We start from the raw sequence: 15552 nt of genomic DNA, 5'->3' as shown, positions 1-15552 counted from the left end.
TTGCAGCTAAACACAGCTGCTTGCTCAGGCACACGGGATGCCTCCCGAGGAGCCGCGTGGAGCCGCCGCAGTTTAGAACACGTGTGGTGGAGGGGGTGAGGAAGGAAAGACGAGCAACGTGTCTCTAGTCTCCTTCCCATCTCCTTTCAATGGTTGAAGCCTACCTTGTGGGTGGGGCTTTGCCTCCCCCACCCTTCAGAGAGGGTCACCCGGCCCCTCCCAGAGCCACCCAGGGAGCAAGAGCCTCTGCCAGCACAGCCCAAGCAGTATGCAGGCTCAGGGGTCTCTCCTTGGCAGCTGGCCCCCCTGCTGGTGGCGGCAGTGGCTTTATGACCACGTGGGACCAAGTAGCAAGGCAAATGGCCTAAGGGGCGGGTGAGGCGAGCAGATCTGGGGTGGCACGTAAACTAAGTCCAGTTTCTTGAAATCAGTGCATGCTGCTTGCAAAAATGATCCTCATTTTAGCCAAGGATTTGGAGAGGAAAGGCTAGGGGGACTGATGTGGTCGGCAAGCATAACCTTCGTTCCCCTCGTGGGCAGGCACGTCGGTCCTCATGTCTGGCAAGAAGTTGGAATAAAATCATGGTCAGCTCTCTCTGCCTTCATCAAGGAACTGAATTTAAATTGCAACAGGAAGGCTGCGATATTCAGAAAAAACCCATTACTAGGAACTCAGCTATCCCAAACCCTCACTAAATAGGAATCTACTGCTGCAGAACAGAATACTACCAACTTAGCAGCTTACAGCAACACACGTTTGTTATCTCACAGTATCTGTAGGCCAGGAGTCTGGGTACAGCCTAACCCAGTCTTCTGCTTAGGGTCTCACATGGCTGCAGTAAGGGGTTAGCCAAGGCTGCCGTCTCACTGGAGGCTCAACTGGAGAAGGATCACTTCCAGGCTTACTTGGGTTGTTGGCAGAACTCAGTTCCTTGTGGTTGTAGGACTGAGAGCTTCAGTTTCTTGCTGGGTATTGGCCAGAAACCACTCTCAGTGACTAGGGGCCACCTGCAGTCGTTGCCACGTGGGTTTCCTTAGCCTGGCCCCCTGCCTTCTCCAAGCCATCAAGGGAGGAAAAAAAGAGTCCAGCAAGATGGGTACCACCATTTCATGTAACATAATCCCATCCACATAATTGTGTATACCTGTCACCTTTGCCATGATCTGTCAGTTAGAAGCAAGTCCAGGCAGGTCCCAGCCACACTCAGCAGAGGGGATGATACAAGGGCATGAACACAGGAGGCTGGGATCATGGGGGCCACCCTAAGAGCCTGCCCACCACACCTCATTTTCCTAGAACTCTGCTTATAAGCAAAAGCAGCAAATAAGTAAAAACCACCACATGTTTGTGTCAGGAATTAAGTTAAAAAAAAAAAAAAAAGCTCTGTGGGTTGTGCTGAGTCCACCTGTGTCACTAACCACAGCTCCCGGATCTGAACCAGTAGAAAGATGACCCAGGGTCAAGTCCATGCTTCCCCTGCCTCCGCGCCCCACCCTGCCCCCCGACCACGTGCCCTTTGTAAAGCAGAGAAATGGGCTCAATCAACAGAAGGGGGGTCCTAGCCTTACCCAGTTGTCAATATTTAAAAAGCTTTTCCAACATTAAAAGGAACGTCTTCTGCTTAAGTATCAACAAACCAGAACATTCAATTACCTAGAAAATCCCCATTCCTAAAATGTTCAAGCAACCTGAGCCTGCTTGAAAAAACAAAGACAGAGCTTCTGCATCCCACGTGATGACCGTTTACAGAGTTGCCACAAAATGAACAGCCACTGAAGGAAGGCTGTCATGAGGAACTCAGATTTGCGGCAGTCCTGGCCCCCACCTGCAGCTGTCTCTTCCTTGGGGCCCTTTTCCTTTGCTTCCAGCCGCCCATCGCCTGCCTGGCCTCACCTACGCCCAGCCACTATGTCAAGGAGTAATTGACTGAGTGCCTCGGACCAGTCCAGGCTCCACTGAACCCATCAGGCTAGGACAATGCGGTGGCCCCTCAAAGGAGGAAGGCTATTTCTAAGGCTCATGGTTGATGGACCACAGTAGCTGTGATTATCATTTTAATTACAAGGCCATCACAATCTTATATTCAGGGTGTGGATATCAGAGACCACAAAGCACTCTGCAGCCTTAAAAACAGACTGTGGAAACGGTCTGTGCTTCAGACTAGAAGTGGCCCATTATGACATCCTTCTTTCTTGGCCTCCACATTGCAGTCAGACTCTCCCGGAAAGGAAAGATCTTACCCTCCCTTTTAAGGTCTGACGCAAATCCCACCTCCTCTGGGATCTTTTCCCAAAACCATATTCATTGCCGTTCTCTCCAGGACTCAGCCCCCTCGTCCTACTTCCCTACCCAGAACTCCCTTAGAACTCACTGTTCCTACCACTGATTTGACAACAACCCCCCCACAGAATTCTGACAGCTCTTCCTGCGGTGTTTTGAGACATTAAAAAACCTCACACTCTATCTTACACTCCCAATGGGACACCCCGTTCTTAACAGGGAAGAAGCATGTCTTAAACTCTGCAGAGATCCTACAATTGCCCGAGCTGTTTGCACATTGGCAAGATTTTTGCACACATTGTTCTTGGTACTTGGCACATTTGTACTCAAAATAATTCCCCAGGTAAGTTCAATTTTGTAAACTTTCCAGAGTACTCACAGCTCTTTTATTTTTTAGGGTAAAGAATATCATTCGTATAAAGCCCTTGTACTTGCACACGGTATGCTTAATACATGGAAGCTGTTTTCACGGCTTAGAAACCATTGTCATGACTGACCTGGGGTTCACGGTTTGACATAAAAGGACCAAAGCCAAGATGTGTCAGCCTTTCCAGTGTTTTGGCCTTTTGTTCGATACGTATATTGAGGGATGAGGTACACTCAGTAAAATCTACCCTAGTGAGTGGACAATTCCCTGAGCTTTGAAAAATGCATAAAGTTGCCACTCAGCTTCTTCAGCTGAAAGTTGCAGCACATTATAATCAGGAATCTTCGTCTTTTCTGTGGTCTCATGCACTCTTTGTCTATAATGCTGTCGAGCTACTTCCAGGAAAATGCCCTTTTTCCTCATCTTGGCCAGACTAAGAGCCACTTCCCAAAGTGGCTTTGACCTTGGGTAGCAGCTCTATTGAAGGAGCAAATCCAGAGTCGGAACAGAGTTTCTCTGCAAGGATCAGGCCTCCATGTATTTCTAACAGGCCTCACTTGGTTGTGAGAATGTGAGAATGGGGATGAGTCATAACAAAACCCATCTGGATATCTCTGAAATCTGACAATGGGCTAAGACGACTGATAGGATAAAATTTTTCTTTAAACATACGTACATACAAGTCCTGTCTCCATTGCCTCAGACGTGGGTGGAACAGATAGGATGGGTGGGAGCATGGGCTGCAGAGCATTAGTGCAGGGACAAAGTCCTACCCTTCCTTACGTCCCCAGCACTTAGCACAGCTCATTGATGGTGTCTGTTGTGTGACCGAGTGAGTGGTCTTAGGTTAGAGATGGGGCAAGACCATGCCATCTCGGGGTGGACTCACCCATCACTCGTAGGTGTCTAAAGACAGTGGGGAGAAGACCCACCAAGAGGGGCCCTGTCCATGCTCTCAGGTGGGGCCCCTCCCCTCCATCCTGAGTGACCTCAGCGGACTCCTCACTTCTGTGATTGCAGAACTACTTTGAGAGCTACCTGGCCGTTGCCTCCACTGTACCCTCCGTGCTGTGCCTCCTGGTGAATTTCCTGCTTGTCAACAGGTAGGCCACTTTCCTCCCTCTCCCAGGCCCCTGACCTTCACCTCCAGCCTCATCCGCTCCCCTTTGGTCCACAGTTGCTTCTCTTCTGCTGGCTTATATGTGTCCACTAAAGTAGGAAGCAGGCAGTTCAGACTCCTCCATGAAGACTGAGAGTCAGATCGGTTACCTGGGGCCCTGCCTATGGAATGCCCGGTCAGGGAGCCACACACTGCCACATGGGGTCAGAGCTGACTGTCAACAGCTGCCTGGGCCGCAGGGACACCACAGATGGTGGGTGGGGCCCGGGGAGCAAGGTTTGTGGAGGCTGGTCTTCCAAGCCTTTCTGAGAGCCGTCGAAAGGTAAGAGCCTGGGGACTTCCCTGGTGGTCCAATGGTTAGGACTCTGTGCTTCCAACGCAGGGGCCACGGATTCGATCCCCGGTCTGTCAGGGAACTAAGATCCCACATGCCACGTGGAGTGGTAAAAAAAAAAAAAAAAAAAATCAGAGCTAGAAGTTAAGAGGCTGGCACCCCACCACCCTGGCTCTCACTATATGGGAACGGGTCACTCAGTGCTCAGTGCCAAGCTGGTAACAGCAGCTCATGAGTCGGCCGCCTATGGGGGTGGTCAGTGGGCGACTTCTGGCACAGCATTTGTGAAGGGTGGGGTGCACTGTGGAAGAAGGAATGATTTAGGAGATAGCCTGTGGCCCTTTCACCCCACTGGGTGACTGGTACCATCCGTTCTCCATTTAGGTTTACAGGGGTAACAGCCTGAGCTACTTTGCCTGCATTTCCCCTAAGCTATCATTAGCTGGTAAAGGTAGCTACGTTGTGATTCAGAAACTTGGGCATCTCTTGGGCACGGCCTACTGAAGCCTTAGGTCGCTGGTGGCAAGTTTGTTTTACCCAACTCTGCTCAGTTTGTAGTGACTGCCTGGATCTCTGCTTGAACGGGATTCTACGGCAGGTCTGACCTCAGGGCGTGTGCTGTGATTACTGATGTCTGTTCTGAGTCCAGGAGGAGAGCGGGCAGCGCGTGTGCCTCAGGTGTGCTAAGCCTGAATAGACCAGTCTTTCCAAGCATATTATGTTGTGGGGTTATTCCAATGTTCTGTTGTTGCAGAACAATGATCCCAGAGCATGGTGGCTGAGAACACTACCACCGTCTCTCACGGTCCTGGGAGGCAGCAGGCTCAGCCGGCAGCTCTGGTTGGCCCTCTCTCATGCCGCTGTAGATGCTGGGGCCTCCGCGGGGCACCTCTCTCTCTGTCTGTCTCTGTCCCTCCCCTCGGTCTCTCGCAGGTAGCAGGACTTTTCATGTTGTGGCTGAAGAGCAGGCGCTCCGAGAGAGCAAGGCAGAAGCTGCATGGTTTTGGTAACCTAGTCTCTGCAGTCACATACTGTCCCTTCTGCCCACTCAGTTTTAAGGGACCAGGGACCGCACCTTTCAATGGAAGGAATGTCAAAGAATTTTGCACGCCTCTTAAAACCAAAGTGAAGGCTGGACGAGCAAGAGGGAGGATGGTCTGAGACGGCCTGGGGGGCCGAAAGCCAGCTGGCCCCTAACCTGCCTGCTCTTGCCTGTCCCTGGCACACGGGGCTACGGTCAGCGTCCTGGCAGGAGGAACGCAGCCTCCAGAGATCATGCCCAGAAGGAGGCAGGGGATGGAGTTATGAGCAGGGTAGAGCTGGGTCCCTGGCAGTGACTCAGAAAAGAAGGCATGAGGAAAGGAAGGGCATGCAAGAAGAGGACGACAAGGAAGAAGTGACGGAGCCATGGCGGTGGGCAGTCCCTCGGCCTCTCACCGCCCTGGCTCCTTTCCAGGCCCCTATCATGATCCTCTGTCCAAAGTGGAGGTCAGGAGATGTGCGCAGGACCACAGTGCCAGGAAGGGCTGGCCTGAGCTGGCGTCTTACTTGGCACTGCCCCCTCTGTGGTCGTGAGGTCCAGCAGGCCGGAAGCCAGCCGGGACTGGGGATCAGCGGCAGCGGGGAAGGCCCAGCCTCAGGGCCCTGGGCGAATAATCTCTGATCATCGCAGTTAACATTCCCAGCACTCTTAGCCCTCGGAGGCATTATCTCCTTTACTCTGCAGTGGCCAAGAGCAGCACACTTATTCCCCTGTTATACAGATGGGCCAACAGGCTGACAGGTGACCTGCCCAAGGTCATGTGGCCATTAAGAGGTTGGAGGCAGGATTGGAACCGGGACCCTTCTCCCCCCACATCTGTGCGTGGAACCTCTGGGCCCCCTGCCGCCTAGTTCTCCAGCTTCGCGGGACCCCTCCCTGCAGCCAGAGCCGCATCTCAGGCCTTATAAGCGGGAGCCCATTTCTGCCCTGGCTTCAGGCTACTGGAGGGAAACAGGTGGTGAAGAAGGTCTGGGTCTGTCTGCAGTAGGCACTGCCCTCCCGAGGATGGCTGGGAGCTGGCTCTGAGGGCTCAGTGTTACAGGGCGTCCTCCAGAAGGGTCCTGCCCACGCCAGGGCCTGCCTGTGCCCTTTCCCGGCTCCAGGAGAGGGGTGAGGGCCATGTGGAAAATGCTCCCAGCCTCTGTCTGTTTCTGGACTGTGGGAAGATGGCTTGGAGCTAAGCTGTTTTCTGTTTAATGTGCGAGATTGAAATGTCCCCTTTTCTCCCCCTGGAGAACCCTGGCTTATCTAAGCGGCTCATCCACAATCGCCAGGTGCTTTATTATGTTAAGTCTGTAGCGTCATAAATACTTATGAGGAGGATTTACAGTTTGGAGACTTAGGAAGAAATCAGTCCCCTGGGGTCCCGAGCCCTCGTGAGCAAGGGAGGGAAGCTGGCGGCCTGGGTGCATCTGGCAGCCCTCTCCAAGAATCTCATATCAGTATGACCTGCCCCAGGGTCCCAGGGCTGGAGCTGTCACTTCAGACGTCCCCTGTGCCAGAGCAGAGCCACCACGCCTAGGGCAGCACTTGTCTAGACTTTCCCTAAAATCCCCAGTGTTACCACCCCCCGGGCCGCTGTCCAGGTGGAAGAAGCAGAGAGTAAGGCAGTGTGCCCCGTGAGTGGATGCGGGGTGGACTTGCACAGGCACGTTTTATAAAGCTTTACGAGCATTGACAGTAGCCCCAGGCAAGATCCCTGAGGGCTTGGAGCCCCTGCAGGGAAGCTCCCGCTGAGAATGGGTTCTGCAGCTGGCAACTAGCTGGCGAGGAGGAGACCTGTGCAGGTGAGGGATGTGATGGGGGGGGGGGGGCAGAGGCAGAGCTGGGAGCTGCGTTGCTTTTGTGATGCACTTGGTGTTTACCTCCTCCTCTCTCACTCTGCCCTCCTCTCCCTGCCCTGGGGGTGCCTGGGTAAGAAGTCCCCCAGCTCTCTCCAAAGCAACTTTCCTGTTCAGGCAACTACTTAACCTTGTTTTGACAGGCACAGAGAGCTTCTGGGGTGCCAGCAGCATTCCTGGGGGGGACGTTTCCTGCGTTGCATCTGGGAGGAGGTGGTTGGAGACAGAGGCCATTCCCAAGGCTGGCTGGGATCGCTGCTGCTGTTTCCAGCTGTCTCCCTGCCATGCTGAGGGGGTCAAAAAGCAGAGCGTGAAGGGGAGCTTGAGGCCCAGCGTGCACTGCTGGGACCCCTTAGTTATCAATCTGTGCATCCAGCAGGTGTTTACCAGGTGCCTGCCAGGCCCTGTGCCAGCCCTGGGGGTGAGAACGAGACGGGGCCCTGTCCCTGTGCTGCTTCTCACGTCTCCTAGTCTGTCCTTCGCCTTCTTCTTGCCCCAAGGAACTGCTAAAACTTTGGGGCATTAGTCCCCAGCCTTTCTCTCCACTTGAATTTTGTCAGATTTAGAAGCATAAACTGGAAGAAACCTGAACTTTTTCTTGTCCCACCTCTTCTTTTTCAAGGAAACTGAGGCCCAGAAAGGTTGAATATTTGCCTGGGGTCACACAGTGAATTGGTGGCAGAGTTGGCAGGGTTTCTGTCTCTGGACTCAGGCTCTGTGCCCCTGTGGCTCTTATCTTTGGGGTGGGTGGGGAAGCTGCAGCTCCTGGGAGAGAGTTGGGCGGGGGCGGGGGGTGGCTCTGTGTGACAGGGTTGAGTGTGTAGCATCACCCTGAGCATCAGAGTAAGGCCTGACCACCAGCCTTCAGGGCACCTGGTGTGCATTTAAAATAGATACTCAGGGGCCCCTGGGGTCCAGGTGCTCACCTGACTGCCCACCAGCTCCTGCCCAGGCCAAGTCCCCTGCAGACCCTGGGAAGATGTGTCTTGATGTGGAGTTTCTCAGAAACAGACCCTGGACCAAGGATTCAAGTGCAGGTAGTTTATTTGGGGGGCCACAGTAGGAGAAGGGGGGAGACTGGGAAGGGATGGCAGCCAATAAAGGAAGCCTTATCAAGCCAGCTCCCATAGAAGGTGACCGAGCTTCGGCTGCTCAGAACTCCGGCAGCCAGTGTGGAACACACCTGGGAGCTGGGGTATTTATCCACCTGCTTCCCCATCATTGGCTGAAGGCTGTTCTTGGGAGGTGTTAATCAATCACCTGTCACTTGCAACCTGCTTCCTGGTAAGAGGGGAGGGCAGGAGGGCAGGGCACCCATTGCTCAGAGGTGGAGTCTCTATGTCGCTCCCCAACTGGAAACCCTGATGTGCCTCTACGTGTTGGTTGGCACTCTTAGTAACAAAGGAAAGAGACACAAAAAGGATTTTCTCATTCTTTCCTCAGAAAATGAAAGTCAGGGCTGCCTCCATTGCTGGATCTAGGGGAGTATAAACGTCCTTCTCATCCGCCGGCCCTGAGCTCTGTGTGTGCCTACTTGGCTTCATCTCGGATGTGGCCTCTCCCCATGCAGCTGGCCAGATAGGGACCAGCAGCCCCCGACACAGTCCTGGCAGAGACCCAGCTTCTCTCTACCTTTGAGTCCCAGCGATGACTGACTGGCCCTGCCTGGGTCACATGCTAACCCCTAACCCAATCCAGTGGCCAGAGGTATGGGTGGGATGCCCTGATCACCCCAGACCAGGTCATGTGCCCTCATTTGTGGATGGGTTGGTGTGGACAGTTTGACCGTCCACCTCCGCAGGACAACTTGGCATGGAAGGAGTGCTCTTGGTGGGACGGATGCTGGCAGACAAAGCCTGCATGCCCACTCCACTCCCCACTCTGAGGAGCAAGTCTTGGCACTTATCAGTTGGACCAGGCCCTCCAGGGTGGGGCTTCATGTCTGTCTGGTATCCTCTGCTCTCAGTGTCACCTGCAGCCAGAGTCCATTTTACTTCCCTGAGTGTGCTAAGCTCTCCCTCACAAGATATGTGCACGCACATCCAGACGTCCCTTACGCTCCAGCTTAGGTATCACCTCCAAAAAACCTATGAGATGCTCAGAGTGGGTGTCGTGCCTCTCAGACGTGCCCAGGATGCCCTATGGCCCTGCTGATGGAGCACTTTGCACACTGGAGCAAAATGCCTGTCCCTCGTCTGTCCTGTGTCCCGGGCATCCAGCCCAGCGCTGGACACACAGTAGTTGGCCAGTGTTATCTGTGGAATGAACACACCAGAGAGGACGCGCCTCAGCAAGACAGCCATGGGCTGGGGCTCAACAGACCTGGGTCCTCATCCCAGCTCCTCACACCACAACCTTGAACTGTCCCTTCACTACCTCGGGCTTCCTTCTGCCCCTGACACAGCCCAGGCAGCACCTGCTCTCCCTTCAGCCAAGGATAGGAAGGAAACTCAAATTAGCCTGGGGCCACAAAAGCATCTTGAAAAACTCCGTTCTTGCTTTTCATGCTCATCATTTCACACCTCTTTATGTATGTATATATTTTTTTCTACCTTTCATGTCTTTCTTTTTTTATCCAAAAGAAATTTGTATATAACTGATCTGGATTTTCTCCCAGCCGCCACCCACTGGTTAGCAGGAAAATTAACTAAACATCCAATCTGGTTTAAAGCTTAGTCTAATCTGATGATTTAAACAGCCTCTTTAGATGATGTTCTCCCTCCCTGCAATAAAAATGCAGTTTCACAGAGAGCTAGGCTTCCCTGCTTCTCCCTGCAGGACGGTGTCTGGGCAGGTTGGAGGCTGGGAGAGGCGTAAGGCTTACATGCAGGAGTGGGGTTGGATGGGGGTAGCTGGCTCTAGCTTGGCGTCAGCTGCTGCCCATGACAACTGAGACCATCACAGGGGCCTCCTTCTGCCCTGGCCACCTGTTCTGGGCCACCCATATTCCCTTCATTCCCAGGGAGGCAGTAGAGTGTCGTTCTGAGAGCACAGGTGGGAGCAGCTGACTGACCTTGGGCAAGTTGCTTAGCCTCTGTGACCTCGGTTTCCTTATCTGTATATGTGGGGTAGGTAAGAATACCTGTTTTGTGGAGCTGGTGTGAGAATTCAACAAGTTAGCATTTAGAAACCACTTAGAAGAGTACCTAGCACAAATGAAGTACGATCTCAGTGTTGGCTTTGATGACGACAGTGATGGTGATGATTTTCTTCTCTTCTCCCTTCTCTCCCTGCCACTGCTAAGTTTTGGGGGAAGGAATCCCAGTGGGTGGTTGTTCTGTTTAAGCACTAGACAAAACCAGTGGGAGCTCATCCCCGTGGCAGGAGGAACGGGGGTCTTGCCTCAAGAGCCCTCATCTCCTGTCCTTGAACCTCACAGCAAGATGAAAAGAAGCAGCATTTGAGAACATTTGCCCTGAGCCGGGTACTGCTGCCTGACTCTATACACTCCCCACCAGAGATCCTCACAACCACACCTTCAGGTAGATTGATTCTCCTTTCTTTTGTACAGATGCAGAAGCTGAAACCGGAATGATAGAGTCACTAATCCAAGTCCACACAGGACTGTGAGCCAGGAAGGCAGGATTTAGACCCAGGCCTCCTGACTGCAGAGTGCACGGTCCCAGCCACTGAGCACACCTGCTTCCCTTAAGAATGTTCACCAACCCCAGCCTGGCATGGGAGGCCTGAGGGGGGTCTCTAACCGCTTCTGGTATCCTCGCCTTAGGGTTCCGATTCATGTCCGCGTGCTGGCCTCGCTGACTGTCATGCTGGCCATCTTCGTGGTGATGACCGTGCTGGTGAAGGTGGACACCTCCTCCTGGACTCACAGCTTCTTCGCCGTCACTATCGTCTGCATGGCGATCCTCAGCGGCACCTCCACCATCTTCAATAGCAGCGTCTTCGGCATGACTGGTTCCTTCCCCATGAGGAATTCCCAGGCACTGATATCAGGTGAGAGCTGGGGTCCAGACAGCTGAGCAGGTCAGTCTACTTGGGGGTTATTGGAAGGAGCCAGAGGTGAGCATGTGGTAGCCCTTCCAGAAAAAGAAATGAGTGTTAGTTGTGCTTCCATGATCTATTATTGTGTAACAAAGCACCCGAAAACTTCTTAGTGCCTTAGAACAATAAGAATCATTTCTTTGGCCCGTGTATCTGCAGTTTGGGTAGAAGTTCGCAGGGACAGCTTTCCTCCTCTGCTCCACGTGGCATCAGCCAGGATAGCTCGCCTGGAGCTGGAGGATCCACTTTCAAGATGGTGTGCACACCCAGCTGGTGTGGTGGTGCTGGCTGTTAGCTGGAAGCTCAGCTGGGGCTGGGGCTGGGGCCAGGGTTTCTCTCCATGTGGTCCTCACCACGGCTGCCTGGGCTTCCCCATAGCATGGCCTCTGGGTTGCAAGAACAAGCATCCCAAGAGGCCCAGGCAGAAGCATTATTTCTTTTTATGACTTAGCCTTGAAAGACATTTGGGGCACTTCCACTATAGCCATAAGCCTACCTGGATTCACGGGAAGAAAACACAGACCCACATATCTCAGTGGGTGAGTATGAAAATCATACTGTAATGGGAGGGGAGACATAGTTGCAGCTCCTTTTGGAAAATACAGTCTGCCTACCAAGTGCGTTTCCTGAACCAGCGTTCCTTTCTTTCCCTGTCTCCTCTCCTCCTTTCCCTCCTCCTGTCCCCTTTCCTTCTCGTTATTTTTCCTTTCCCTTACCTTTTCCTCCTTCTTTTCTCCATCTTTTCTCCCCTCTATCTGTATTTCCTTCCTCTGTAATTTTGTAGAAGACCTATTATGTGCCAGGGATTCAAAGCTGAACAAGATTCAGCCTCCCAGGAGCTGATAGCCTAGTAATAAACTTCTCTGTTACCCTGAACTTTGGCATTTTACGGGGCTGCTGACATGACTTGGGCTGACCCCTTTAACTAAAATTTTGATCCTAACCTAAGCCTGTTGCCTAGACCTTAGCAGTTCTGTTCTCTCATCCAAGTGTCTCAACAAGATAAAAAGGAGCTGGGTCAGGAAGAATCTGTGCTTTCCCAGGAGACCACCATCCCTTAAAGCAAGATTGGGAGCTCAGCTGCTCTGTTCAGTGTCTCTGCATGTCCATGTTGTGTGAAGGGGTGCAGTAAGCATTTGCCCACTTGAGAAGCATTTTGCGAAGAATCTACTCTGTGCCCATTAATTGATAATGCCAAGTAGTATGTGACAGGGATGACAAATACCTGGACAAGTGTATATCTCCTGCCCGTTCCCACACCAGTGCCAGACATCACTAATCGATCTGTATCTTTCCTCCTAAGCGTCTAAGTCCTTCTCAACATAGCACTGGAGACACTTACTGTCAACAGATCAGAGTTCAGATTTGAGCTCAAATCTGTTTGCCATTTTTGATGCAAGATTAGGCTTCTGGCTGTATCCTCACAGAAACCCTTGGGCGTAAAGTAAAATAAAAGTGGACTCATCGCTAAGTTTCCTGAGTACAATCAACATGCCCCTAGCAGTGCTTCAAGAAGGGCATGCCTAAGCTGAGGGAAGTGGCCACTGAACACTGGATTTAATCCCTTCTGTCATCCTGGTCTCTTGTCCCCTCATCTCCCTCCGTCCTGCTAGAGGATTTTTCAATATAACAACCTTGCTGGCTCTCTCTCCAGGAGCCAGTGACCAAACACACCGATATGTTGGCAAGGCGCCCTTCAGGTTCATCTGGCCACCAGCGAACCTTCCAGAGAAGGAGACTCTCCCATGCATTTTTAAGAAAGTCCATTTTTGAAAAAGTAGAGAAATCTAGTACTCACACTTCAGTATTAATTACGCTGGGCCCTAAGCCGTTGTCACCACTGTGTGCAGTTCCCAGTGGGCACCCATCACCCTGGAAGATGTGAGGTGTCCCGATCTTCCAGAGGCCTCAGTGCCACTCACCAGCCCCCATTGTTTTTCGTCCAGAGGAGCCCATCTGTGAATTCTGTGTGTGTTGGCATCTGAGGAACGATTCATTTGTTTTGTACTGGTGTTTTTTTTTAAGTCCCTCGTTTGCATGTATTTCCATAACTGATGAGATAAAAGTAGGGAGTCATGAAGGATGAGCTCCCGGAGGCCTGGTTTGTTGTTGATGATAATATTATAAATCTCTACAAGTTGGGAAGAGAGAGAGGAAAATCAACAGGCAGTGATGTTAAGATCTCTTCCTCAGGGCAGCTAGGGAATGTCTTACGGAGTTTAACTCCAGTTCTTACAAATCACCCAGGTGGGGATTACCGCTTCTCAGAAGTTGGCACCCTCTTGGCAAAGAGTTTACCCTGTTGTTGCTGTTTTGATGTAGGAAGGACAGAAATAACCAAACACCTAATTGGGAATCTGAGAGGATTTCTATGGCACGTCTCAGTACCAGACCCTGTCCCGCTTTACATGTAATGATCCTCTTAATCTTCGTAACAGCCCTAAGAGGTGGGTTTTAACATCCCCATTTTACAGATAAGGAAACGGAGGCACAGAGAAGTTAAGTGACTTGCTGAAGGTCACACACGTAGAAGTGGTAGAGCCAGGGTTGGACTCGGATGTTTTGATTCTAGAGTCTGTGCTAGAATTGAAACATCGCTATGCTAACTTGCATTTCCTTGCCCTCCTCTCAGATCCCAGCCTCTGGCCCCACCCAGGCTAATAGAACTCATATTGAGAAGGTTGGGGAGAAAAAGAGCCACAGAGGTGTCAGTCAGAGTGTGGGTGAGGCAGCGAGGATGGGCATCGTGGTGGACGAGGGCCCAGCTGTCCCTCTCCCACCTCTGCTCTGTGCAGCAATGGGCAGTGAGGTGGTACCTGGTCAGACCTGCCAAGTAATGACGAAGCAGCTCGTGCCCACACGGACCAGTTGGCTGTTTGCAGTCAGTGGCCCTCTTGCCTCCTTGAGACTCAGTATCCTGATCCTCTAACGCAGGCAAATCCATCCGTGCAGCCAGACAGTCCTGTATTCACAGGCACTTACTGTGTTGATCCTATTGGATGCGTCCATTGTTTTTTCCATTCACTGTTTCCATTTCCATCCCACTGTAGTCTCATGGGAGGGACAGGACAAGTGTGAGTCCCATCTTCCAGGCAAATAAACAGGCTGAGAGGAGTAATGTTCTGCTCACATGTGACCATGTATAAGCTCTGACTCGTGGCCAGCACCAGTTGACCACCCACGGTTGTGAGGGTTCAACAGAGAAGTAAGACACATGGCCTGCCTCCCAGAAGTGACTGTGTGATTGTGGTGAAGAAGGGGGCTGACATTTGTAGAAAGCCTGCTGTGTGCTGGGCTCTTTCTAAACATCATCTGATTCAGTCCTTGCTCTGCAAGGCAGGTGTCATTGTCCCCATTTTACAGATGAACAAACTCTGGTCCCAAGAAGTCATGTTGCCCCCAGGTCACAGCGAGCAAGTGGCAGAGTCAAGGGTCAGATGTACATCTGCTTGGCTCCTGGACCCATGAGTCCCCTCGGCTGGGTTGTGCCGCCTCTTCTGTTAGGCAGCAGAGAAAGATGTGGTGGCACGCGGTCACCTGGGCCACGTGCCAAAGCCCTCGGCAGGAGAGCACATTCCATGTGGTGGGGCAGTTGCGTGCATGCGAGTGTGTGTATGAGTTTGGGGTAGCATGGTGTGTGAGTATATAGGAGTGTGTTACTGAGTGTGTGTGTGTGTGACAGTGTGGTTTGTGACTGTGTGTCGGTGGGTGTGTGTGTGAGAGCTTGTAGTCTATGTGTGTTTATGTGATTGTGTGTGTGTTAGTGAGCGTGCATGCGTGTTCACACGTGTATGGTGCACAGCGGCCGGGGGGTACAAGGTAAGCTCCATGAGCTCCTGGGTGACTTTCTAACCGGTAAGGGCTCCCCAGATCGGCTGGCCTCGCTCGACGCAGCGGGGAGCCTGTGCTCGGACAGGCCGGAGCCTCTTCCATGCCCCTTGGAGAAGAGCTGGGCTGGGGATACCCTCGCAGAGTCAGAAAGCTCACGGCTGCAGGACCCTCCGGGTCTGCCAAGGCCTCGCCGTACTGTGAGAACAGCAGCGTTCTTCTCAGCAGGGACAGCGTGGAGCTGGAGTGGAGCGCGGGCGGAGAGGCAGGGAGGACGGGCCCGCCCTGACCATCTGTGGGGGGTCCCACGCTCTCTGCAGGAGGAGCCATGGGGGGCACCCTCAGTGCCGTGGCCTCGCTGGTGGACCTGGCGGGGGCCAGTGACGTGACGGACAGCACCCTGGCCTTCTTCCTGACGGCGGACGTCTTCCTGGCGCTCTGCATCGGGCTCTACCTGCTGCTGCCGCGGCTGGACTACGCCAGGTGAGGCCCACGCTAGCTCTCTGCGGCATCCTTCTCTCATGTATGCTTATACCTTTATCCTGTCTGCTTGAGTTCTTCTATCCTCTAGCTAGAGCCCATGTTCGTTTCCTGGTTTACTGCCTGTCTCCCCGCTGGAGTGTGACCTCCCCTGAGCGCAGAAATAGAGTGGGTTTTGCTCTCTGCTGTATCCCATGCCTCGAGCTGTGCCTGGCTCGTAGTCGTTGCTCAGTAAATTGGCTGGGCCGTTGGACATG

The 15552-nt window shown here is 52.7% G+C and overlaps 1 protein-coding gene across 2 annotated transcripts in view; it reads left to right on the top strand.

Annotated features, from left to right (window-relative positions):
* Window positions 1-15552, top strand: part of SLC29A3 (solute carrier family 29 member 3) — a 43076-nt gene that overhangs the window by 21405 nt on the left and 6119 nt on the right. Inside the window, exons 3-5 of one of the 2 annotated variants that reach the window (XM_019936133.3) lie at window positions 3669-3751; window positions 10713-10939; window positions 15136-15298. In XM_019936133.3, the coding sequence (XP_019791692.3) occupies window positions 3669-3751; window positions 10713-10939; window positions 15136-15298 (473 nt within the window). The remainder of the gene's footprint in view (window positions 1-3668; window positions 3752-10712; window positions 10940-15135; window positions 15299-15552) is intronic. The other variant, XM_033841776.2, reaches the window with a different exon arrangement.

This window comes from Tursiops truncatus, chromosome 16 (assembly GCF_011762595.2).
Source record: "Tursiops truncatus isolate mTurTru1 chromosome 16, mTurTru1.mat.Y, whole genome shotgun sequence".
NCBI classification, from domain to species: Eukaryota; Metazoa; Chordata; class Mammalia; order Artiodactyla; family Delphinidae; genus Tursiops; species Tursiops truncatus.
Note: the sequence above shows the minus strand (reverse complement) of the source record. Positions and strands in the feature narration are given on the sequence as shown.